Raw genomic sequence first — 26,696 nt, 5'->3', positions numbered from 1 at the left:
GCGATGAGAGCTGATAGCTGTATCTATAGTTCTGAGTTCTGGCATTTCAGAGACTTGGGCAACAGGGGCGACAGGGCGATCTCAGTGGGGTGATGCAGCAGACACACTGGGGGGATGGACGCTATCGTGAGCGCTCACCTCCTCGTTCTCGATCTTGAGCGTAGCTAGACGGGACTGCAGCTGGTGGTAGCGCATCAGTAGCTCAGTCTGCACAGGCTGCTGGGCACTCACCTGGCACACCTGAGGGGGCACACGTAGACAGAGGTAACTTTCAAAACAAACATCTTTCTCCCTTGTGCTAGTGCAAAGATACCATTTACTGTGTAGAAAAGTGACAGAATACCATATCAGTGATGATTTATTGTGAATGGGTGGGTCAGAGTTTGTTCAAATGGAATTGGATGGGGTGTCTTGTATTTAGGGGTGTTTGTGAGAGAGATGGATAGTGGCACCAGAGTCGAGTTAGAAGGCACAAAAACAAAACCATTCTGTACCTCACAGAATTGGAAAAAGCATGCTTAGAAACATTGTTTCTGTTGGCTTGAATGTACTTTCCATGGTTGAACAAATCTATTGGTTGTACTTGTAACTTGGATCAGTTTCAATAATGACAATCAATATAGTATGAATCTATAAATGTATCAAATGTATCAGTCATTTAACACCTCTCACCTCGTCCCCCATGTGGGGCAGGTACTCGAAGCACATGGGAGGGCAGAACACCTGGTTGTGCATGTCCATGATCTTGTGCTTGTCACTGCGGGAGTCCAGGTTGTCCACGGCGTTCTCAATGATGTCCAGGCCCTCGTGGCGACTAGTCTCCAGGTTGTACTCAGCTGACAGGTAGGTCCTGAAGGTACGCGCCAGGCTGGCGTGGTAGCCCAGGTCACAGCACTGAGATACAGGAAACACACTCATTATAGTATAGTATAATACAATAATGAATATAGGAGTAGAATATAATATAGGCATTTTTCTTGACCACATGACCTGACTGTAAGCCTACACCAAGGGTCCAGAGTTTTCTAGCTCAGGTCACATGACTAAGAACCTCCTGGCCCTAATTGTGAACAACCTGACATACCAGTCTGAATCCATTATACAAAAGTAAATGTGATAAACTCAGTCTTTATCATTCCCACGATTCAGTTAAACGATTCCTCTCATTTCCTACAAGCACGTTACTAACCTGACCTTTCAACATGAACTAAATTCCAAATTAGACACTGCTACAGGTTAACAGGCAGAAATAGAATAATAGAATAGACCGAATTAGAAGCGCAAGCACAGCAGGACACCTAGGACTATTAGCTCAACCATGGAGCTGCATAAACTAACCTAATTACTGTAGCCAAGCAGAGCAGAGCGGTGAGTGGGTTGTTAAGAGGCTGGAGGGGCCTGAGTCAGACTGCTTTGTGATTCACTAAACGCTCTTTAATAGACGCACAGGAAGTTGCACTCGGCTCCAACGATAAATCCCCATAGCAGCATTTATTTTATAACAGGGTCAGTGTACAATGAGGAAGGATACGGCAGCACAGAGCTCTTTATGGTACAGAGTTGTATTTCAACAGCCACATCCCATAACAAACACACTGGCAGGCTGTAATGAGACCCATGCCTTGATTTCATCAGGGCCCTTCAATCATGAGTAGATTGTAGCAGGAGTGCTGACAGGCAGAATAATGGTACTGAAGAACTGATTACATTGTTTATTTACATGCAAAAGACATCTGCGTTCTATTTCCATTTATTCTAATAGACAGGGCTGACTTTTGCAGTGTGGATGTACACTAGCACAACAGTTTTCAGCTGTGCTAACATAATTGCAAAAGGGTTTTCTAATGATCAATTAGCCTTTTAAAATGATAAACTTGGATTAGCAAACACAACGTGCCATTGGAACACAGGACTGATGGTTGCTGATAATGGGCCTCTGCATGCCTATGTAGATATTCCATAAAAAATCAGCCATTTCCAGCTACAATAGCCATTTACAACATTAACAATGTCTACACTGTATTTCTGATCAATTTGATGTTATTTTAATGGACAACAAAAATGCTTTTCTTTCGAAAACAAGGACATTTCTAAGTGACCCCAAACTTTTGAACGGTAGTGTATGTTTTGATGTCTTGCTGATAGTGACTGTTTCTGTGTGACATGACAAACAGGCCCTTCTCCTCTGCCCAGCTCGTGGCGGCACGACCCAGCACAGCGAGTCATGCTCACAATCCCTTTCCCTGCAGGATGGCAGGATTTGGGATGACATGGCCCCTTTCGCATGCCAGACACAGGAATCAGCTCCAACAAAGCCTGTCTGGTGGACCCCTGTGTTGATGTTTAGAACTGTTTAAAATCTAGCCAGCCTCAAGCCTCTAAGTTCAATCACATCATATGCATACTCTGAATATGCAGGATCTCTGTATCCAACTCCCTGATCAGTGGAGAGTTTTAGAGCTGGCCAGACAGGCCTAGGGCAATACCAGGGAGAGAGGGGGGAGGGGGCACATCTGGTGGTAGAGTCACCAGAACCACCAGGTAACCCGAGGCTGAATGATCCCTGCAAGAACCACCAGGTAACCTGGGGCTGAATGATCCCTGCCAACCACACTGGCCACACTGCTGCCTGTATGCACACAGCCTGCACCCAGACCCAGGCTAGGGTTTCCTCCCTCTAGCCAGTAGTGGTCTACAAAGCAAACTCGTTCACCAACCGAAATCACAGACTTCGCAGGCAGGCTTGCTGCTGGGGTGTGTTGGCTTTGCATTTTGAATTATGATGGTGGTTCACCTAGATATGGTATTTTCTGTCATGTAACTCTCCATTTCTATTTCTATAATCCAAATAATACTTTGAAGGGGAAGTTGTATTCTGTTCAACAGAACACATGTATTAGATACGGACCAACAGAAGAGGGTGAAAACCCTGATGTTATTGTAGATTTGAAGAATGAAGTAAGAGAGGAAAGTGTTTTGTTTTAAATAGATTCTGATGAGATTCTCCCTTCACTATCCTGTAAATCCAGTTTTCCTGTGGCTGTGGTTCCTCTCTGCCCTGTAGAAGTAGGAAGCACATTGGACCAGAGGAGTTTCTATGCACGTGTGAGTGTGTGCATGTGTCAACAAGGGTCATGTTTCACCATCAGTGTGTTTTGCTTGGCTCCCTAGGAGAGTGGGGTGTGTGACTGTGACAGTGACAGGCAGACACACATGCTCCGCTCCACATCTCTCAGCACAGCTCCCTAAAGGAGCCTCAGCCCTCACAACACTCCCAGATAGATGAGTGCATGACAGAGACAGGAGAGGAGAACAGGGGGAAGAGAAGAGCAGTAGGAAGGCATTCTGACTGTCAACTCTGATCCATTTCCATGACAGGAAGTCATCATTTATATTCTAGAAGAATCCTAACAATGCAATACAGCAAATGGGCTGCGAACACTAAAACAGGTGGTGAGAATATCTAGTGTAGCCACCAATGTTAGACCAACATTAGACAATCCTGCTGAGAGATACAATCAAAACTGTGTGCCTATCGCATACTTACATCAATCATATCAGCGACATCGTGGATGTAGTATTTCGCCACAACGGCATTCGTTGCTGCCAGGTTCAACAAATAGTCGTTGCGGGCTTTAGTGCACTTCAGCTTGTTCTCTGAGTACTTGGCTTGTCTCTGGGGGAAGGAGAGAAGAAAGAGAGAGAGAGAGAGTGAAAGAGAGAAAGAGGGGGGAAGAAGTTAATGGAATTAAGCAACGTTGAGTTTGCTAAATGGTACTTGCACAATAACATAGGAGTACTCTCTCTCTCTCTCTCTCTCTCTCTCTCTCTAGAGTGGTCGGCTTACACAATGGACCTGCACCCACTCTCACACAGCCTTACTATCCTATTCATTCACATAATACTGAGAGGGTCCCTCTGGCCTTAGCCAGCTAAAATGGACCCAGCATGATTCTAGCTGCCGCACAAAATACCACTTACAGAAGTAACTAGGCTGACAATGTACAGTACTAGCAGCAGTCCCAGCCAACAGCACTAGCTGTTAGAGATACTATGGTCATCAAGCCTTTAGGGCTGACCCCATTTAGTCGACTGGTCGATTGTTTAGTCGAGCAGTGGCAAATATATATAACAAAAATGATGGCACACGAGACACCTGTCTGATTCACGCCTGTCTGAGTGGACTAATCCATTGGGGATGGCACACCAGTATCACCACTAGTACATTTACCGTTAATTCCCATAATTTTTTCGAATCTACGTTTGTTTGGTTACGGTGATTTCTGTTAATGCATTCAATATATTGTTATTACAGTCTAAATGTTGTCATTATAGGAGTGGACACGTTGTTTGGAGAGCGCACAACCTAGGCTACACAAATTGTGGTTTATTTAATTCCATTTACGAGTTCTCAATTTATTCATTTTATTTTGTTTGGAGTGCTCCTGTCAATCTTGAGTAAGGACACGCACTTGATTACGCATAGAACTAGGCTTAGGTTACCTGGCCTGCGCGCAAATGGATACCTATAAATGTGCCCATTTGGGGATCTGATACTATTTCTGATTGTCTTAACTCACCATCACTGTGGAGCTTCTCATGGTAATTTTTTCTTCACCTCAAACAGTAAGTAAACGAAGTCTGTTGTTACATCCATTGAGAATGACAATAGTTCCTCAACGTAGCCTATTTGAAAAATCTTTCCAGCTCTCTCCTTTTCGATAACCATTCAGCATGAAAGGTGGGAAAAAATAGTGCTCTGGTCAGGTGGAAACTTCATAAAATAGGCCTACCTGATTACCTCCTATCCCTTGTCTGGAGCTTACTGTCTCTGGAAACTCTGAGGGCCCAGAATATTTTATAGATTGTTGAAAGTTTGCTAGCACGAGTTTCGGGCTGACCAAGTTAATAGTTGATACAATGTTTTAAGTTCCTTGCAGACAGGCCATGCGTAGCCAATGTGATTTATAGGATATTTATTTTTATCTGGATATTTTCTACCAGCGGGCTGCAATGTTTTTATTTGTTGGCTTTATATAGGCTATTTTTACATATTGGCAATGGCAATAGAAGTTACTTTTAGATTTGTATGATTTTCATTTAGATAGAGGTTTGATTAACCACGACATAGATTTTGTGTGTATTGTTGTGAATTGTTAGATACTTTGTTAGATACTACTGCACTGTTGGAGCTAGGAACACAAGCATTTCACAACACCCGCAATAACATCTGCTAAATATGTGTATGTGACCAATACAATTTGATTTGATTTGAGATATTATTATAAATTAAATGAAACTGTTCCACGAAATGTGCCTATGAAAATATAATAACTGGCACGCAGATCAGTAGAAATGTTACGATAACTTGGCACTCCAAATGGAAAAGGTTGCCGACCGCTGGTGTAACCTATTACCGGCAACTTCAGGAGCTTAAAGGCAGAATCTGCGAAGGCCAGCAGCAGCGGACAGCAGGAGGAAGAGGGTCGGGAGCAGGTTTTTTTCTTCTGGTCAGGCTATATTGATCTCTGGCTCCCTTTGTGTGTCTTTATTTTTAATCGCAGTGCTTAAAGCATCAGACATGCTCAGTAGCCTACATATAGTCGATTTTATTCAAACATAGGGTGGGTCTATATATTGAAAAATACACGTTTAATAATGTCGACCAATCGACTGGTCGGCCAATATTTGTTTTTGTCGGGGACAGCCCTACAAGCCTTGGTGTCACTCTCACCTTCTCCTTCATCTTCTCGATCTTCCTGACGGAGCTGCGTCTCTGGGGCCGGTCCTCGTGGCGCAGCAGGTTGACATTGAGGTCTCCAGACTTACTGAACTGCTTCTCCTCCTGCTTCTCAGCATCCTTCAACTTGCTCTCGGCGCTGATGCTCTCCGTGTGGTACATGTGGTAGGTCTTCATCACCTGGAGGAGCAGGAGCAGCACAGAGGAAGGATGAGGAAGTTGCAACAATAACTGGACATAGGATTCATAGACTTCACAACAGTAGACAGAGCAAGTAAATGGGTGATCTGAGGTGACACCTAGTTTGACACGTTTCATTATAATCTGTGCCCTAACTAACAAAAAATGTTACACCTTTTGAACTATTTCCCTTTGAAATAATGACTTGCAGTGTGACTGGGTCTGTTTCATAAAATACTGCATGAGGGGCTTGTGTTTCATCCATGGTGGCAGGGGCTCAGCCCAGTGACAAGGACAGGGAACAGGATCACATCAGTATTCTCATCAGGACCACAGCTGGCCATGAATATGCATAACAGGGCCAGGCAAAGCACAGAACATCACAGCTCCTTTATCTCACATCCACAGACCAGTCTGCATCCAGAGATCCAACGACTTAATGAGAAACTGCATAATATACTCTCTTCAACTTTGACACATATGGAAACTGTTATTTGCTCCTTTGTTGGCCTAAGCTCAGTGAGCGTACACACAGTCAGTTGATGTTTTCAATGGAGGGCTGATTGAATCAGGGAGCCCAGGGCTGTGTATGGTACTATAGCTCATCTCATCTGGGCCAGACTTGACACATCCACACCCCCTCTCCTCCCCCTTCTCCCCCTGGATCTGGCTTTGTAAATCAGGATAACTGTTCATCACCTAATGCTTGTTCATTTCATGCCATTTGTGTGGCATAGTGACACCATTGTGCACTCTGCCTTTCCCCTCCCTACTGTGATCTCTCTGCCTTTCCCCTCCCTACTGTGTTCTCTCTGCAGTCCGACAGTCATTATTCCCTCTGTCACAAATCAAAACAAATAACTGTAATGGATGGGATGTACAGTAAAGCCCTTTCCACCAAAAACACTGGTAATACAACTTGTCTAGTTGAATACATAGACTAATCTTAAATCTGTTTGTTAAAGGGGCATTGCACTTAAAAGCGTGATTTTCCATGTTTTAGAATAATACAGGTTGGAATAATACTGTGAAATTGTGAAAATTATAATAATACCATTTTAGTGTAAGAGCTGTTTAAAAAGACTGCCTGAAATTTCAGTTAGTTTTGCATGGGTGGAGTTTTGGCCTGCCTGGCGACATCACCAGGCGGTATAAGTTAATTGACCAATAATAAAAAGAGTTTAAAACCTCTACCAATAACAGCTAGTTTTAAGGTTACATATCCCTCCCATTAGTCTAAACTAATTAGGTCCCGCTCTCAGACCACTCCCAGACAGTCCTAGCTAAATTATTGTGCTCGCAATGGTGCAGCTGTAAAACTTTTTGATGATCTGAGGGCCCATGCCAAATCTTTTCAATCTCCTGAGGGGGAAGAGGCGCTGTCTTGCCCTCTTCACAACTGTGTGGGTGTGTGTGGACCATGTTAATTCCTTAGTGATGTGGACACCAAGGAACTAGAAGCTCTTGACCCACTCCACTACAGCCCCATCGATGTGGATGGGGGCGCGCTTGCCCCTCCGCTTACTGTAGTCCACAATCAGCTCCTTTGTCTTGCTGACATTGAGGGAGAGGTTGTTGTCCTGGTACTAAACTGCCAGGTCTCTGACCTCCTTCCTATAGGCTGTCTCATCATTGTCGGTGATCAGTCCTACCATCTTTGTGTCGTCAGCAAACTTGATGATGGTGTTGAAGTTGTGGCACGGCCACAAAGTCGTGGGGGAACAGGGAGTACAGGAGGGGACTAAGCACATACCCCTGAGGGTCCCCAGTGTTGATGGTGGCAGATGTGTTGTTGCCTACCCTCACCGCCTGGGGGCGGTCCGTCAGGAAGTCCAGGATCCAGTTGCAGAGGGAGGTGTTCGGTCAGCGCATGCTCTGAGTATGCATCCTGGTATTCCGTCTGGCCCCGTGGCCTTGCTAATGTTAACCTGTTTAAAGGTCTTACTCACAATGGCTATGAAGAGCGAGATCACACAGTCGTCTGGAACAGCTGTTGCTCTCATGCATGGTTCAGTGTTGCTTGCCTCGAAGCGAGCATAGAAGGCATTTAGCTTGTCTGGTAGGCTCGCGTTGCTGGGCAGCTCGCGGCTGGGTTTACCTTTGTAATCCATGATAGTTTGCAAGCCCTGCCACATCCGTCGAGTGTCAGAACCGGCATAGTAGGATTCGATCTTAGTCCTATATTGACGCTTTGCCTGTTTGATGGCTAGTTGGAGGTCATAGCGGGATTTATTATAAGCGTCCGGACTATTGTCTCGGTCCTTGAAAGTGGCAGCTCTAGCCTTTAGATCACTGCAGATGTTGCCTGTAGTTCATGGCTTCTGGTTGGGGTATGTACCGTTGAAGTCAGAAGTTTACATACACCTTAGCCCAATACATTTAAACTCAGTTTTTCACAATTCCTGACATTTAATCCTAGTAAAAAATTCCCTGTCTTAGGTCAGTTAGGATCACCACTTTATTTTAAGAATGTGAAATGTCAGAATAATTGTAGAGAGAATGATTTATTTCAGCTTTTATTTCTTTCATCACATTCCCAGTGGGTCAGAAGTTTACATACACTCAATTAGTATTTGGTAGCATTGCCTTTAAATTATTTAACTTGGGTCAAACATTTCAGCTAGCCTTCCACAAGCTTCCCACAATATGTTGGGTGAATTTTGGCCCATTCATCCTGACAGAGCTGGTGTAACTGAGTCAGGTTTGTAGGCTTCCTTGCTCGCACACGCTTTTTCAGTTCTGCCCACAAATTTTCTATAGGATTGTCTTTGTTGTCCTTAAGCCATTTTGCCACAACTTTGGAAGTATGCTTGGTGTCATTGTCCATTTGGAAGACCCATTTGCGACCAAGCTTTAACTTCCTGACCGTTGTCTTGAGATGTTGCTTCAATATATCCACATAATTTCCTTCCTCATGATGCCATCTAATTTGTGAAGTGCATCAGTCCCTCCTGCAGCAAAGCACCCCCACAGCATGATGCTGCCACCCCCGTGCTTCACGGTTGGGATGGTGTTCTTCTGCTTGCAAGCTACCCCCTTTTTCCTCCAAACATAACGATGGTCATTATGGCCAAACAGTTCTATTTTTGTTTCATCAGACCAGAGGACATTTCTCCAAAAAGTACAATCTTTGTCCCCATGTGCAGTTGCAAACCGTAGTCTGGCTTTTTTATGGCAGTTTTGGAGCAGTGGCTTCTTCCTTGCTGAGCGGCCTTTCAGGTTATGTCCATATAGGACTTGTTTTACTGTCGATATAGATACTTTTGTACCTGTTTCCTCCAGTTGTACCTGTTTCCACAACCAGACTTGTGGAGGTCTACAATAGTTTTTTTCTTGGCTGATTTCTTTTGATGTCAAGCAAAGAGGCACTGAGTTTGAAGGTAGGCCTTGAAATACATCCACAGGTACACCTCCAATTGACTCAAATGATGTCAATTAGCCTATCAGAAGCTTCTAAAGCCATGACATCATTTTCTGGAATTTTCCAAGCTGTTTAAAGGCACAGTCAACTTAGTGTATGTAAACTTCTGACCCACTGGAATTGTGATACAGTGAATTATAAGTGAAATAATCTGTCTGTAAACAATTATTGGAAAAATTACTTGTGTCATGCACAAAGTAGATGTCCTAACCAACTTGCCAAAACTATAGTTTGTTAACAAGAAATTTGTGGTTGAAAAACGAGTTTTAATGACTCCAACCTAAGTGTATGTAAACTTCCGACTTCAACTGTACGTACGGTCACTGTGGGGACGACATCATCGATGCACTTATTAATGAAGCCGGTGACTGATGTGGTACACTCCTCAATGTTTTCGGATGAATCCCAGAACATAATCCAGTCCGTGCTAGCTAAACAGTCTTGTAGCTTAGCATCCGCTTCATCAGACCACTTCTGTGTTGAGCGCAGTACTGGTACTTCCTGTTTGAGTTTTTGCTTGTAAGCAGAAAGCAGGGGGATAGAGTTATGGTCTGATTTGTCAAAGGGAGGGAGAGAGAGGGCCTTGACCGCGTTGCTGTGTGTGGAGTAAAAGCGATTTAAAGTTTTGTCACCTCTAGTTGCACAGGTGACATGCTGGTAAAAATGCATTAAAATCACCGGCAACAAGTATTTTCTTGTTTGTTTATGGCCCTATACAACTCGTTGAGTGCGGTCTTGGTGCCAGCATCGGGTGATGGTAAATAGACAGCTACAAAAAATATAGATGAATACTCTTGGTAAATATTATAGTATGCAGCTTATCATGAGGTAACTCAAGCGAGCAAAAACCAGAGACTTCCTTAACATTAGAGATCGCGCACCAGCTTTTGTTAACAAAGAGATACACCCCTCCTCCCTTCTGACCCACCGTTCTGTGCTGTCTGTCTGTCTGTCTGTCTGTCTGTCTGTCTGTCTGTCTGTCTGTCTGTCTGTCTGTCTGTGGGTTAGATCCACTCTGCTGTCTGTGGGTTAGACCCACTCTGCTGTCATTCTGTCTGAGATGTAAACCCATTCGGCTGTCTTTCTGTCTGTCTAAATGTTAGACCCACTCTGCTGTCTGTCTGTGAGGGTTAGACCCACTCTGCTGTCTGTCTGTCTGTCTGAGGGTTAGGCCCACTATTATGTGGTCTGGCCTCAGGAGGTCTTAGCAGCTCATTGAGCAGCCTTGTAAAGTACAGCACAGATGTGTGCAGCGTCTTAAAACGCCTCCTGGGCGTGTAACTCGGCAGTGAGCAAGACCCAGTACTAGAACTAGATGTTAGACAGACTGAGAGCCTGACATTAACGCTAGCTTGTTCTCTTCCTGTAGTAAATGCTCACTTTGTATAGTATCATCTGACCGGATGGTATGACTCCCTTTAATCTGGAAAAAGAAGGTTATAAGAACATGGGTTAGGGTTACGTCAACCGGAACCTCGACTATTTCCAGTTGACTGCTACTGTATGATATTAAGGTTTCTTAGTCTGAAAAACAGCTTATTTTTATCATCCAGCCAGTTGCTTTCATTAACAGAACTCCACTGCACAAGGCGCTACAAGTCTTAGGAGAGTAAAAAAAACCTGACAAACATCTGAAAGGCAAACACTTCAAAGAAAAAACGTAAAGCAAAAACAAACTCTTGTCTATTCTAGTATATGACAGAGCACACAGTACAAAGAAGTCACTTCAGTGTTTGGGGAAACTAGGGCTAGCAGTGTGCATCTCCCTAGGCTGGCAACCCATTTATCCAACAGCGTGAAAAGAAAACAGGGTTTCCAGGGAACTTTGAGCAGCACAACTAAAAGACCTGCAGCAAAAGACAGAAAGTAATTTGCAGAACATTGAGGTGAGGCAGGGTCTACCTTCCGGGAGGTGTGTGCATGTGGTTACTGTCTCCACTGAAACAATAACCTGAGGCTGTTCTCTGTTTCTGCACTGACGAAAGCTACAATGAACATATTTCATTGTGGCAATACAGACAGACGTGATTTCCACTTAAAGTGAACCGTGGTTGCAGCATTGATATTAATGCTGAGACCTCAACCAACCCAACCTAATATGTTGTGTCAAATATGCCACTTTGATATTTGATTCTGTGTTCTATGAGCCTGTGTATTCAAACCAAATTGGTTTCCTGTAGTTTGTCAATTGGAAAAATATGAACGTGTTGTGCCAAAAGACCTGTCAAAATAAACATGGCCATTATGGCTAACACAATTACAATGACAGTCAGAGGAGCACCCCAGAATGAAACTGGAGAGAGATGGAGAAACCAGACCTGTTGTGAGTCACTTCACCGGGACAGTCAGTATCAGACTGTACTGCCCATCTCAGACCCAGGGTGGAAACAGAGAGCAGAACATCTCCATCATTACAGAGAGCAGAACATCTCCATAATTTCCATAATTTATTGCAACAAACTTAATACCAGGGCAGCGTGCTTCTGCATTCATTAAACAAACAGCCTCTAGTGTGGCAGAGATTAATAACAAATGAACCATCTGAAATGCAACAGGACTTTTTGCTCCTGTACTGTCAGGATAATTCAAATAACTTTAAATATATATTTATGTTGATTAAATGGATCAGAGCAGCCAGGTGAATAATTGATTCTGTGATCCACTGAAGAAATTGCTGGTCTTCGCTCTCATTTCTAATTTCAGGTTCACTACATATAATTCAAGCCACAGGCATCAAGCATCACGCCATCAAATCAATAGCTGTCTCAGTAGCACCAGCAGCAGATACTTTAAATAATGTTTGAACAATGACTTCAGCCCAACACACTTAAATATCTCCCCTCTGTGTTAGTGAATGTGAAAGGGATTCACAAGGGATTTCTGCAATTCTACCTCTGGCAAAATGCATTGTTGTTTGCAGTCCATAAGATCTGTCATCTGATTACCAGTGAGCTAAAAGCTTCAACTGTTCCCGTGTTTTTTAACTGCCATTTTATTCAATGAATAATTATAACAATCCTCAATCATCATTATCATCACCATCAGAGTCTTTCTGGAAAAAAAGTCACTGCTGTGGGTTTCTGATTCTGATTAGTTCGATTTTTGAGATGGGGCAAAAATGAAATGGGGCACCACAGGAGGCAAATGGGGCTTGAAGAAGAGAGGGACAATTTAAGAGCCTCTCTCCATTATCATAAAACATTATCCTGGCCATTCAATCTGATAGCAGCCCACATATTTAACCAAGCCATGGCTGGCCCTAGCTGTTGAAGAGCAGGTGGAGCAGCAGAATAATTATCTTGTCTGCACCCTGATGCATTTGGACTCCTCTGGCTGTGACCTTGAAATGCACACTGCTGCTGGAGCGAGCCCCCTGGGCCGTACCCCACACAGGGTAGGGTTTAGGACACCAGCCGCTTAAGAGGAAAAACAATCTCTGTCTCATTCATGAACCTGGTGGAGAAAGCCTGGCAGACTCGAGGGCAGACAGAGGTGCTGCTGATGAGCCGTGAGCATGTCCTTGCCTTTAATGCAGCACAACACTGGGTTGATGATCTTTCTCTTTAAAAGGCGATAGAACCTCTATTCTAACTCCCTATAACCCCTTTTTACAGTGTCGTGGTGGACAGATGGCCTGATCAGAGAGAGACGGCATCTGTGCCAGCCATGTCCTTTGATAGCCTGTCACTCGTGACATCAGATGAATAAGTCATCGAAGTCTGCTCTCCTTGGGGGAGCTAGAGGACTGCTGAAGTTGCCTGGAGATTCTCCAGACATGGGCACAGTGTCTCCTTTAGTATGAGCTTCACAACGCGACAGTGGGGCATAAGCACAGTGTCACACAGTGTGCCCTTCATTTCTCCCTGGTCACAAAGGAAAGTTTACAGAAGAGTTAATAAGGCATAGAGAGAAGCCCTGACGGACACATAGATACAGTAGACCCGATGGTTGAGCGAATGGTGTTTTGCATTCCTGTTACCGTGGGCCCAGCCACTGGCACCAGAACATCCTGCAATGTGGAAGTGATTTGAGCTGCAGCCTGCAACTGGCCCACTTGGAGAGAAATGCAACGTTCCATTCTATCATCATAACAATCGCCCACCTCCTCCTCCTTATCATCCTCTACATCTGAGCTCAACACTGCAGTTGGAGAGAGAAAGAGAGAGAGGGGGTTATAAAAAGAAGAGAGAGAGAGAGAGAGAGAGAGAGAGAGAGAGAGAGAGAGAGAGAGAGAGAGAGAGAGAGAGAGAGAGAGAGAGAGAGAGAGAGAGAGAGAGAGAGAGAGAGAGAGAGAGAGAGAGAGAGAGAGAGAGAGAGAGAGAGAGGCCCTGATACTGGTTGTGTCTGGATGAAGAGATGCAACAAGAGGAGAGATGGAATCGATTCTGACAGGGGAGGAGAAGATGGGTTTTGTTGTACTCACAGTGTAGAGTTCGTTTGTCACTTTCACCAGCTCCTCGTGCATCTGAATCCCAATGTCCTTGCTCTGAAAAACAAGGTGTTGGAAAGCAGTTAGGGACAATGCACATCAATCAATTCACTTCTATGATCCAAGTGGATACAGTGCATCAACAAATAGCCAAAATAGTGATGAATATCCTGTATCAACAAACTGACAGGCAATGGTTTTTCAGTGTGTTGGTGGTGATGAGACTGTCTGGATTGTTTGAATCTTGACAGCAGTTTAAGAAGGTGCACATACAGTGCAGTGACCAACAGTATAAACATACATGTGATGGATGGACAGAAACATATATTATTCTAAAAGAGAGACTGCCTGCCAGACCAGCCAGTGGAACACAATCAACCACTAGACTAGTGAATGAACTTCCCATCTGGCCTCTCTCCCTCTCTGACTGAAGAGGGCTGGAGTACGTGTGGTTTCATGTTCCACCCCGCACTGCCTCTTCCTGTGATTTTTACATGTGGGCTATGTTAAGCTACAGATGTTGTGCTGCTGACTGTTAAAGCTGCTGTTTAGTTGTGGTGCTTGGTGGGTAAATGTCACATCCCTCTCCTTATTACCTGCCACCTCTGATCTGCACCGAGTGCATTGGGACAACACCCTCCCAAAACGGCTGAACCATCAACATCAGCATTTATAGTGTTACCACTTACTAGCCTATATGATGTGGTCACACACAATCATGCAGTTCATGGATGTCTTTCAATTTCTTAAGTAGATAATATCAGTAATGACTCAAACTGAGAAAAGGCACAATCAGCCGTTTCATCTTTTCCCTGTTGTCAACCAATGTCCAGATTGTCATTTTGTCATGTCATGTACGGTGTTGTTTTTCAAAAGGAGCCTTGAGAAAGAAGCTGTAACTGATGGAAGCTTGACTTTTCAGTGACATTCAGTTTTCCTATCAGCCTTCAAGATGGAGGAGGACTATGAGTAATGTGTTTTACAGATGACAAATACACTGCAGTATTTACACCCATCCCACACAACCTATCTAGTGATGACGAGAGTGGGGAACACACCTGGTATTGTGGGAGCTCAGTGAGAGAAAGTACTTGCTAGCACAGCGGTACGCGCCACAGAAAGCAAACTGTTCCTAGATTGAGACTACATGGGTGTGTGAATCCACCCACACAACACATTACTGTGTTTTCACAGAAAATGAAGTAGGGACACAAAGGAAATAACACCTTTACTAACTTCACAGAAGTACAACTCTGACTAACCTTTTCACAAAAGTTTTTTCTAGAACACATACCTTGAGTAATTACTCTCTCAAACTCTATCTCACTGTTAACAGTATCTTTCATACTACCCACACACACATAAAGGACGTTTCACACTCCCACAGTGTACCCAAAGCCTACGCTGTCTAAGAGTCCCTACTGTTCCAGGCCCTAGCTCTGTGTATACTGAATCTGATATATGGTCCCTATACCTCCATGTCTGCTAGGATTTATGGTTCTGCTTGCTATGGTGGCCCTCCCTGGACATAAATCATAATGGAGGGTAATACTGTGGGATCGATAGAGCCAGCAGCACTGCTACACTCTGACTCTATAGCACAGAGCCAAGCACCAGGGCTATTCTCTAAACATGCACACACATGCACGCACGCACGCGCGCGCACACACACACACACACACACACACACACACACACACACACACACACAGAGAGAGAGAGATACAGGTAGATGCAAGTAAGCTTGCCTGAAGGCACACACACACCCTTTTCATACTTGACCGCACATCATCTATTTTTGTATGGGTTACGCCAAACAGGTTGAAGCTATAACCATAAAAACCAAGCCCTAACATACACAGGCTGATGAGTCAAAATTGGAATGTGGAATCAATCACGGAGGGAGGGGCTCATAGCAACAGGAGGAGGGGCCAGCTGAGATGGAATTTTCTGAGGTTTCTTTGATTGGACAATGGTTGTGCGTCCCTCTGTGGTCCGCCCTTTAAACTATACTGAGCAAAGATAGCGAGACAGAGAGAGAGAGGCAGAGAGAGAGAGAGACAGAGAGGGAGAGAGAGGGAGAGGTAGCCAAATTATTTTATTTTACATTCAAAACTCCCAGAGAGGACAGGAAATATGTCATGTTAAATCAGATATGAAAGTGCCTTGGCCTGAACATGATAAGTGGGAAGCTCTTTGTGTGAGGAATATGTGAAAGCCTCCTGGCAGCTGGTGAATGGCATTTGTATGCATGGGTGGCTCTGATGTCAGACATACTGCAGAGAGAGAATGTACTGCAGAGGCACTGAGGGAGCAGAGAGTGGAAAAGTAAGAATATGGATGTGTCAAGTCAGATAGCGCTGGCCTAAAACTGCTCTGGCTGTCGAGTCAAAAATAATAAATTCATGAAATTCTCTCTTCTCTCTAAAAATAGAGAAAAAATGAACACAGTGGAGCCTGATTGCATTGTTTGTTCTATTTTTCATGACCGAATTTTGAACTGTGCACCTCACCAAGATCTTGCAGTTCTCGACTGAGCAATTGGCTCGACATGGGTACCTTAAACACCAATAACTACCTGAAAATGGTAGCTAACTACCTGTAAAAGCATAAAATATGTCTTTATTAAAAAGATTGTGAGACCTTGATAATGTTCCCACGGGTGTGAGAAACCAGTCATTACCATACCAGACAGGCAACCTAGACCAGTGGTTCCCAACCTTTTTCTGTTACTGTACCACCAACTGAATTTTGCTCTGCTGGAGTACCCCTGAAGTACTCCCTCGTGCATTTTACCAGTAGGTCTATGGTCTCATGAGTCTTCTCAAGTCCCCTTGTGGATAGGCCAAGTACCCCCAGGGGTCATAGTACCCCTGGTTCGGAAGCACCGACCTAGAAAATCACAGTGTTTCCCCTAGCATTTTTTCCTGCAGTGGTGGCAAATGTAGCAGGGGGGACATGCTAGCTGTTCCCACAGACTTCCATTCATTGAGTCAACGACCATAAAAGTATGTTTCGGCAGAAATATATATACACTACCGGTCAAAAGTTACACCTACTCATTCAAGGGTTGTTCTTTATTTTTACTATTGTCTACATTGTAGAATAATAGTGAAAACATCAAAACTATGAAATAACTCATATGGAATCATGTAGTAACCAAAAAAGTGTTAAACAAATCAAAATATATTTTATATTTGAGATTCTTCAAATAGCCACCCTTTGCATTGATGACAGCTTTGCACACTTTTGGAGGCCAGGTCATCATTTTTAATAACATCATATTTTTTGCAGCAGTGGCAACAATTTAGCAGTGGTGGGCCACTGTTAGGTATGGCCATTTGAAATAATTTCATTATTCAAATAATATTAGGATTTTTTTTCGAATATCCGTATAGTCGAAATACGTGTTGTTGTTTTTTGTAGACTGTTCCGCTCTGCTGCTGCTACAGCAGCGGGCGGAGGAGGGGCCGGTGTGTATACATTTGTGAGATGGAGAGTGAGACTAGAAAGTAGCCACGATGGCTCACGCTAGTCAGACAAACTTGTAACGTTAGCTGCTTGTTCTCTTATCATCCCATGACAGTGCCTGTCTTGACTGCATCAAATCGATGTAGAGAAGATAGCTAAGCTAGCCAGCTAGCTAACTAAGTTAGCCAGCTAGCTAGCTAACTAGCTAATTTAGGCTACAATATGCTGCGCTCCCCGTCCTTGTAAACAAATAACACCATGATTAAGAACAACAACCTTGTTGTAGCCCACTCCTTCTCATTTAGCGAACTTTTAATTCCGTAATTTTTATTCCATTTTGCATTGATTAGAAATGTCTCTTCTAGACATGGAACCTCTGACTGTAGAGCAGCTTTGATTGGCTGACAAAATAAACCAGACTCAGAGGCTACTAAACCTCCAACAGAGAACACCTCACTCAGGAGAGAAATACTACAACCAAGACCTGTGTCTTTTTCCCAGAACAGATCCAGTCTAGAAAAGGCCCAGAGTTATTCCTGGTCAGGTCAAAGGTCAGATCACATGGTCAGGAAAAACTCATGGCCCTATTTATGGAGTATTCATTTATGACTATCTGGATATCAGAAATCTTGGGCATCATCGGGTCTTTCTTTCATCATCGGGGCTGCTTGATCGACTTGTAGCCTATTCAGCTCTCTCTTCCATTCATTTACTTGACAGCTACAAAGCTAGGCAGCATATTTCTTTGACATGTTATCCATTGTCACTGCGAGGCCTGCCAGCAAGCACGCGTAGCTCCATTCATATTACCAGCTAGAGGAAAAGCTACTTGAGGGCAATTTACTGACTAACAGGAGGCTGTGTTGTTCTGTTTTCAGCCCTGGCTGGCGCTCTCTAAAGCATGTGTTGCTTGTTTCCCCCATTCACATTCCTGCTGACACACACACACACACACACACATAGTGGTGTGTCAATGGAGGCTGGTAACGCGGGTTGGGACTCACCTCCAGGAAGGCCTGCCAGGTGTAAACAGGGGTCTGGTGTTTGGGTTAGACCTCAGTCATCTCTGCTATGTGCTGACACTGGGCCAGACCCTGCTCACACCAGCAGGGGCCTATGGGGGGTTAGGGGGCCAGGGGGGTACCCTACCCTGCTGTACCCTGCTCTACCTCAACCCTGCTACTGCACTACTACTCCACATGCCACATGGAACTTATTTATGCCCGACGGAGCTATACAAATCCAATGTGCTGGCATTCGGGTCAGTTGATAATGTAGCCGCTCAAAACACATCACTGCTCACATAGTCTCACAGAACCATCAATCTGTATACTAAAGAATATGGAAAGGATGGAGGCAAATTGCTTTCTTTCAGACTCATTTCAAAGGCCCAGGTGAAAACTGGTTTGAATGTGGTCGTAACCTTAAGCAAAAGAGCAATGAGGTCTGGTGTTATTTGTGTATGATAACGATCTTAGAGAAAGGCCAATCGACATCCTGCCCATTACTGCTCAGCAAGTGAACGATAAAAGCTAGTGCTCACTTGTATCTTCAACTCTGAACACAGGTGATAAGGAGAGGACAGGCGGACGGACAGTAGGATGACAGACAGACAGACCTTCTTGAAGAGGCGGATGACGTCCTCGCTGATCTGGGCGAGGCGGACAATGACATTGTTGGTGTAGATGTCGTTGAGGGTGGCGTGGTCCCTGCTCTCCCTCCTGGTCTGGTTCAGTACCAGGTACCAGCAGTTCACACTGGACAGCAGGTGCTGGTCCTTCCTGAACACAACAACACAGAGAGGAGGTGACGTTAGAGTGATCAGCAAAGTGTTACTGTAACATACTGTACATACCTGTGGTTTGTCTCTGCTTTCATCATTTCAATATTTCAAAGGTCTACTATCTGATTAGGATGTCTATTCAACAGGCTCAACACATAGGAGTATAAACAGACAAAGTGATGGTCAGAACAAATATCTGAACTCCCACAGAAAAAGCCTTCGACTTCACCCTAATCATTTATTTTCATTTTGTGCACCAGACAGACTGACAGGTTGATGACTTGCCATTAAGTTGAGCATAGCCCACCCCAGTGAATATGAGTGAGCAGCCTATATTACCCAGGGTTGCGCTGGGTATACAACACACAAACAGACAACACAACACATACACAGGCATTGTGTTTGTGTATTTAACAGCTTTTGTTGGAGTACAACATGAGGGCTTCTGAGACTGATTCCTTTTCCCAGTAAATAATACAGCTGCTGCATGATCCCACTGTTGGCTGACTGCAGAGACTTAACCACACTGACATCAGACATCACACCACACTCTCGCTTTCTCTTCTCCTCTCTCTCTCTCTCTCTCTCTCTCTCTCTCTCTCTCTCTCTCTCTCTCTCTCTCTCTCCCTACCTCATTCCCCCTTTCTCTTTCGCTGCCTCTCTCTCTGTCTCTCTCCCTCTTTCATTTCATTCCCTCCTTATCGCTCACATCCTTTCCGCCATCTCTCTCTCCCGCCCTCCCTCCCTCTATGGCACGTGTCAAACTCATTCCATGGAGGGCCGAGTGTCTGCGGGTTTTCGCTCCTCCCTTGTACTTGATTGATTAATTAAGGTCACTAATTAGTAAAGAACTCCCCGCACCTGGTCTTAATTGAAAGAAAAAAAGACAAATCCGCAGACACAAGGCCCTCTATGGAATGAGTTTGACACCCCTGCTCTACAGTGATGGCACTATCCTAGAACAGACGCCAATCGTTTCTCCTCGCAGCGCTCCAGTCTGACACAGCATTGATTGCTTAAATCCTTAACGCTGGTTACCATAATGACCCTGACAGGAATGGGCTCTGACTGAAGCCTAATCAGCTTTTACTGCATCCCCCTCCAGTGTATGTTCACACACACACAGTCACACACACGAACACAATGCCCCCCCACACACACACACATTGATAGCAGCAGAGGGTTTCACTGAGCCGAGGTGAAAACTGCACATGCACTTGCTTCAGAGAAAAATGATGAGCGCTGACAAATGATGAGCGCTGATCAAAGGCTCCCCTCTACAGAGAGCTTCCGCACTGCTAATCACCTCTAAGAAGCTGATATATGTCTGCTCCAGAGTGTTGCTACCATTATTCCCCCACTTACCCCCACAGCACAACACCACAATGGACACAGCTAACATACTGTAAGACTCTGGCAAGATGCTATAGCAGGTCAACTCAGCTGGCCCAAGATGTCTCACCATTTGAGGAAGGATGCTTGCTGCAAAGAAGAAGTTAGGCAGAAAATGGATGTGTCTAATATTATACTATGAAAGTAGGCTTTCAGACTTCTGCATTTGAAAATATCTGATTAAGCATTGTCCATCTGATCACGGTTTAGAAATGACTTTTACAGTTTTGTAATCAAGAGGAATGGGAAAGTAATTTGAATGAGATGAGCAAATCCCCCAATTAAACCACATTGGGGTCAGTTCAATAATCAAGAGGTCACTAGTAATAATAGAACGATTAAACTGAACTTTCTGTTGCTATGAAAAGTGATTAATGGTCTCAGAGAGACTAGATAGAGGAAACAATAGGCCTGTGGGTGACTCTCTAACCACATTAGAAACTCAATGTGATGAAACATGTTCTCCTTGCCTTCTGGGATGGCCTATGTCCTGTCTCAGCACAGCCCTCATTCTGTAACAGTTCCGGTTGAGTGACCTATCTGGTTGTTAGAGCAGCAGCTCCTCGCTGTGTAATTGGTGTTTGTGGATGAGAGGCCTAGGGACCAGGCACCTCTATCCTCTCCTAATCCCTTAGAGTGGCCAGAGATGCTTAATCCCCTCCTTAAGCACGACCAGGCTCACACACACACTCTCCCTGCTCCCTAGCCATCCAAGCAACAAGGCTCTATTCACAAGGCTCTCTGTCTATAGTACTGTACTCCACCTCCCTTGGTTCGGCAAAAATGCTGAGCAGGCATCTCCAAGCCCCTGTAATCCCTGATAAAATATTCATCTGCTCGTAAAATCACTTATTTCCCCTGATTATTAAAATAAAGTCAGCTGTTTACCGTGACAGGAGCTCAGGGCTAGTTGTGTGTTGCCTGGTAGACACAGACAGACAGACAGACAGACAGACAGACAGACAGACAGACAGACAGACAGACAGACAGACAGACAGACAGACAGACAGACAGACAGACAGATATAGATATAGATATAGATATAGATAGGGAGGGAGTTCCAACACTCTGTGACAAAGTAGCCTATTCATTGTGACGTTCAATGCAGCACTGAAACTGCCAACGCTGCAAAAACCCACCCACCCACACCACGAGACCATAACTATTAGCAGAGCCTCCGAAAAGAGACATCTGAGAATCTGGCCAGGCCTGTCATTGTTTCTCTGGGCTGTTGGTTAAACCCTTTTCCTGAGGAAAGAGAAAAGGACGCAGGCTCTCTTCTCCCCAGCTGCTGTCCTCATTTCACAGGAACTGGGAACAAAAAGGCAAGCAATTAGGCCTGTGTGGCTGTGCGGCTGCAGCAGGACACATCTCTGCTCCGGGAGAGAGAGAGGAAGGGAGCTGATTATTTTCACCCAGTGATAAATGCAGCCCTGGTTTTATAGTAATGGAGCAGTGGGTTGTAGACCCACAGGTCACAGCTCTAGTATAACTATAACAGTACCTCCTTTTCAGACAGACAGTATGATCCTAAATCAGACCTCGGTAGGCTTGGACAGTATACCCTATATACCGTACACCAGGGTACACCAGGGTATTTCGAAATAGCCAGGGGATGGTTTTTCAATACCATCAATATTGTTGAAACTATTTATTTGAAGTTTTTCTATACATTTTAAAATTGGTAGCTACTTTTTAAGTAAAGACCTGCAGTCAATTTGTGCAATATGTTAGAAGATGAAGCAGATTGCATTCTTCATTTCACCTGTCTATTTTACATCATGATGCTTACCGTAGTTCCCCCGAACAGTTGAGCCAGTCACGTGTTTGTTTGTAAATAGCACAACTGGAGAAAGCGGGAGCAGGTGAGTCCAGCTGTGTATTGACAGGGGTCGCGTTTTATATTGAAAATCAACAGTGTGTTTTTTTTGCTTCAACTGAGTGATCAGGGACATCTACTGTAACTACAGTTTTCATTCACAGAAAATACATTAGTGTAATACATTTGGCAGAAAATAGCTTCATTTTCATCAGAAAACAACAGAAGTGCAACGCTATTTGGCTGTCAGCCACACAAGTAGGTTAATTGAGCTTACAATGAAAACGCACAGTCTTTTTTGAAAAAACTATGCATGGACATCATATTTCTGTTTATCATAGAAAGAATGTAGCCAGCCACATTTCCTAATGTTTTTCTTAAATATGACTAGGACTTCTGAAGGTAATTAGGATGGCTACACCAAAAAGGAACTACACATCAGTCAGAGCTTTGTCTGCTGATAAAATAAATGTCAGTTTGTGAATTCTCATCTGAGTGGAAATTAGTCTGATGCCGAGCAAAAATTACAATAAGAAGCATTTCAAATGTGTTTACAAAACATATTTCTTATGCGTTGTATCTTTTTTTCCTATGCGCTTTTTAATAATAATATACCATTTAGCAGACGCTTTTATCCAAAGCGACTTACAGTCATGCGTGCATACATTTTTTGTGTATGGGTGGTCCCGGGGATCGAACCCACTACCTTGGCGTTACAAGCGCCGTGCTCTACCAGCTGAGCTACAGAGGACCACGTTCGGAACAGTTTCATTTCAATAATAACGTTTTCGTTTCGCAAAATCATTGTCACGTGGTTAAACATAAAAATCTGAATTAAAATTATACAAATCTAAAAGTTTAAAGTCAACTCAAGATCACCAGCCTCTGCCATATGGCAGCTATAAAGAAATTAGCGCATGGAACTCATAGCCTATAGGCCAATGCAGCAATAGGCCTATAACTTCAATTGCTCTTTCACACCGAGGTTTGGCAATTATCAAGGGGGAGATTGTTAGAATGATTTTTCCAATAGTGAGGAACTATAGTTTTACTATATTATCATTAGCAGTCGATGTTAAAAAAACACTTTCCTACATTTCCGCGCAGAAGGCAAGGTACGTCTATGCGTGCTCAGGCGCGCGCGCTCCCTCAACATTATCAGGACAGAGAAACTAGACACATGCTCATTGCTCATGTGGACCACTCCAAAGAAAAGACAATGAACGAATTAACAAATCTCGTCTATATCTATATCTTACATACTTTTCCTTGTCTCAACATTTTAAATTATGCTCAAGACACATTATCTTCACACATATTTGAGATGCTTTTCACTGACAGCTGCAACTCAATAATCAGCTAGCCCTACTGCCACACACGCTGCCCAAATTATGGGTTTCCCAAATAGGCATAGACCTACGAGCTTGTGTATAGACAGGAGTAATTATATAATTTGGGCACATTTATTTGCACTTACTTCCCTATTGGACACACCGCTATGCCATTCATCTCCTGTTCCATTGGTTTTCATATCAACTTTCTTTCGTTGTCCAGAAGCCAAACGCACAATCCTAGTCATATTAGTAACCGCTATCAGGTGTGCTGTTCAGAATGGTGTTTTCCCAGGTGCACTGTTTAGAATGGTGTTTTCCCGCTAATTACATTTCGGCCGTTATTTAATAAAACGTTTTATTGTCTGCTTCATTACATGAGTTGCATGTTCTGTTAAGATCGATTACCATAATCTAAATGTGATTTCTGTCATCCTGAGCACCGTGGGTGGACGCCCTAACGAGTTACGCACCCAATGCATATGGGTCCGGTATATTTCTCAAATGGCCGGTAAATTAAAATCTTCCAGGTCAGATTGTCCAGCTCCACATTTTCCTAATGGAAACCCTGGTGTGTGTATGTGCGTGCATGTCGAGTGCGTGTGTGTGTGCGTTCGTGCGTCTTCAGAATCTGAAGATGCCTCGCTAATCCTTTCGTTCAAGGATGAATAGCTGATAAACTGTTTCCATAATCAGTCTATACCCTTAACAAGTTTAACTGATGTGTAGAAACATTTTCACTCTTTAGTCATGGATGTATAGAACGCCTTCATCTGAACTTCCACAAGGAATTGGGCAACATTAATCACACCAGGGCTACTTCCCAAATGGCATCCTGTTCCTTGTATTGTGCACTAATTTTGACCAGGGCCCTGTTAAAAAGTAGCGCACTATATAGGGAATAGGGCGTCATTTGGGATGCACATCAAAACTCAGAGCTCTGTAAAGGGATTTTAATCCACTCCGCACTGCCTGCTGTTTCTTCCTCTGGAAGAGCGAGGAAAGGACAGACACAATCAAATGTGATATCAAAAGACAGGGGGGAAACGTGGGCACACAGCCCCAGCTTTGCAGTTCAAATGCATTTCCATTGCTTTCAAGCAGGGCTTCAATAGGCACCGATGCTGATTTGCAGATCTTTCAGCAGAACCAATTTTTTGGGGAAAGGAGGCAGTGCCAACATTTGATAGTAAGCAGCTGCAGCCTAGGCCAGAGCAGTGTGGTTGTGGTGGTGGTGTTGGGGGGGGGTTACCTCATTTTTACCAGCATGTAACCTTTACCCCACACACAGAAACGCATACAAAGCTCTCCCTCGTCCTCCTTTTGGCAAATCTGACAATAACTCCATCCTCCTGATTCCTGCTTACAAGCAAAAACTAAAACAGGAAGTACAAGTGATGCGCTCATTATGGAAGTGGTCAGATGAAGCGGATGCTAAGCTACACGACTGTTTCGCTGGCACAGACTGGAATATGTTCCGGGATTCATCCCATAACATTGAGGAGTTTGCTGCGGGGCCAAATGGTTTACCAGGACACGTACCTAGAGCATGCGCTGATCAGCTGGCAAGTGTCTTCACTGGCATTTTCAACCTCTCCCTGACCCTGTCTGTAATTCCTACATGTTTCAAGCAGACTGCCATAGTCCCTGTGCCCAAGAACGCCAATGTTATCGGTCTAAATCTTTTTGCGCTGCTGCTACTCTGTTAATTGTTTACGCATGGTCGCTTTGGCTCTGCCCACATGTGCATATTGCCTCAGCTGCCTCGACTGGCCGGTGCCCCCGCACATTGACTCTGCACCGGTACCCCCCTGTGTGTGGCATCCCTACTGTTATTTTATTTGACTTCTACTCTTTTTTTCTCAACACTTTTTTGTTGTTGTTTTATTTTACATTTTTATTAAAAAATAAATGCATTGTTGGTTAAGGGCTGTAAGTAAGCATTTCACGGTAATGTCTACACCTGTTGTATTCGGCGCATGTGGCAAATACAATTTGATTTGATTTGATTTGATAAATGACTATCGCCCCGTAGCACGCACATCTGTAGCCATGAAATGCTTTGAAAGGCTGGTCATGAAATGCTTTGAAAGGCTCAACACCATCATCCCAGACACCCTGGACCCACTCCAATTCGCATACCACCCCAACAGATCCACAGATGACACAATCTCTATTGCACTCCACACTGCAATCTCCCACCTTGATAAGAGGAACACCTATCTGAGAATGCTGTTCATTGACTACAGCTCAGCGTTCAACACCATAATGCCCTCCAAGCTCACCACTAAGCTCAGGACCCTGGGACTGAACACCTCCCTCTGCAAATGGATTCTGGACTTCCTGACGGGCCGCCCCCAGGTGGTGAGGGTAGGCAACAACACATCCACCAAGCTGATCCTCAACACGGGGGCCCCTCAGGGTTGCGTGCTTAGTCCACTCCTGTACTCCCTGTTCACCCACAACTGTGTGGCCCTGCATGACTCCAACATCATTAAGTTTGCTGATGACACGAAGGTGGTAGGCCTGATCACTGACGACGATACGACAGCCTATAGGGAGGAGGTCAGTGACCTGGCAGTGTGACGCCAGAACAACAACCTTTCCCTCAACATCAGCAAGACAACCGAGCTGATCATGGACTACAGGAAATGGAGGGCCGAGCACGCCCCCATCCACATCGAAGGGGCTGTAGCGGAGCGGGTCGAGAGCTTCAAGTTCCTCGATGTCCACTTCGATAAAGGAATGAACATGGTCCACACACACCAACAAAGTCGTGAAGAAGGCACGATCAATGCCTCTTCCCCCTCAAGAGGCTGAAAAGATTAGGCAAGGACCCTCAGATCCCAAAAAAGTTATACAGCTGCACCATTGAGAGCATCTTGAATGGCTGCATCACTGCTTGGTATGGCAACTGCTTGGCATCCGACCACAATGGGCTACAGAGGGTATTGCGTATGGCCCAGTACATCACTGGGGCCGAGCTCCCTGCCATCCAGGACAATTCTCTCTGCTACCGCACGGCGTTGGTTCCAGACTTGGTACCGATGCACAAAGTCTGGAACCAACAGGATCCTGAACAGCTTCTACCTCCGAGCCAAATTGGTGAAGTGAAATGAAAAAAATAACT

At 44.4% G+C, this 26,696-nt stretch overlaps 1 protein-coding gene across 2 annotated transcripts in view; it reads right to left on the bottom strand.

Moving 5' to 3' along the window:
- Positions 1–26,696, bottom strand: part of LOC121575213 (SLIT-ROBO Rho GTPase-activating protein 3) — a 112,140-nt gene that overhangs the window by 32,745 nt on the left and 52,699 nt on the right. For both annotated transcript variants that reach the window (XM_041888172.2, XM_041888173.2), the window contains exons 3-8: positions 18,860–19,022; positions 13,765–13,827; positions 5,735–5,920; positions 3,548–3,676; positions 673–894; positions 139–240 (exon numbers count right to left, since the gene is read on the bottom strand). In XM_041888172.2, coding sequence (XP_041744106.2) covers positions 139–240; positions 673–894; positions 3,548–3,676; positions 5,735–5,920; positions 13,765–13,827; positions 18,860–19,022 — 865 coding nt within the window. The remainder of the gene's footprint in view (positions 1–138; positions 241–672; positions 895–3,547; positions 3,677–5,734; positions 5,921–13,764; positions 13,828–18,859; positions 19,023–26,696) is intronic.

This window comes from Coregonus clupeaformis, chromosome 10, assembly GCF_020615455.1.
Source record: "Coregonus clupeaformis isolate EN_2021a chromosome 10, ASM2061545v1, whole genome shotgun sequence".
Taxonomy (NCBI): Eukaryota; Metazoa; Chordata; class Actinopteri; order Salmoniformes; family Salmonidae; genus Coregonus; species Coregonus clupeaformis.
Note: the sequence above shows the minus strand (reverse complement) of the source record. Positions and strands in the feature narration are given on the sequence as shown.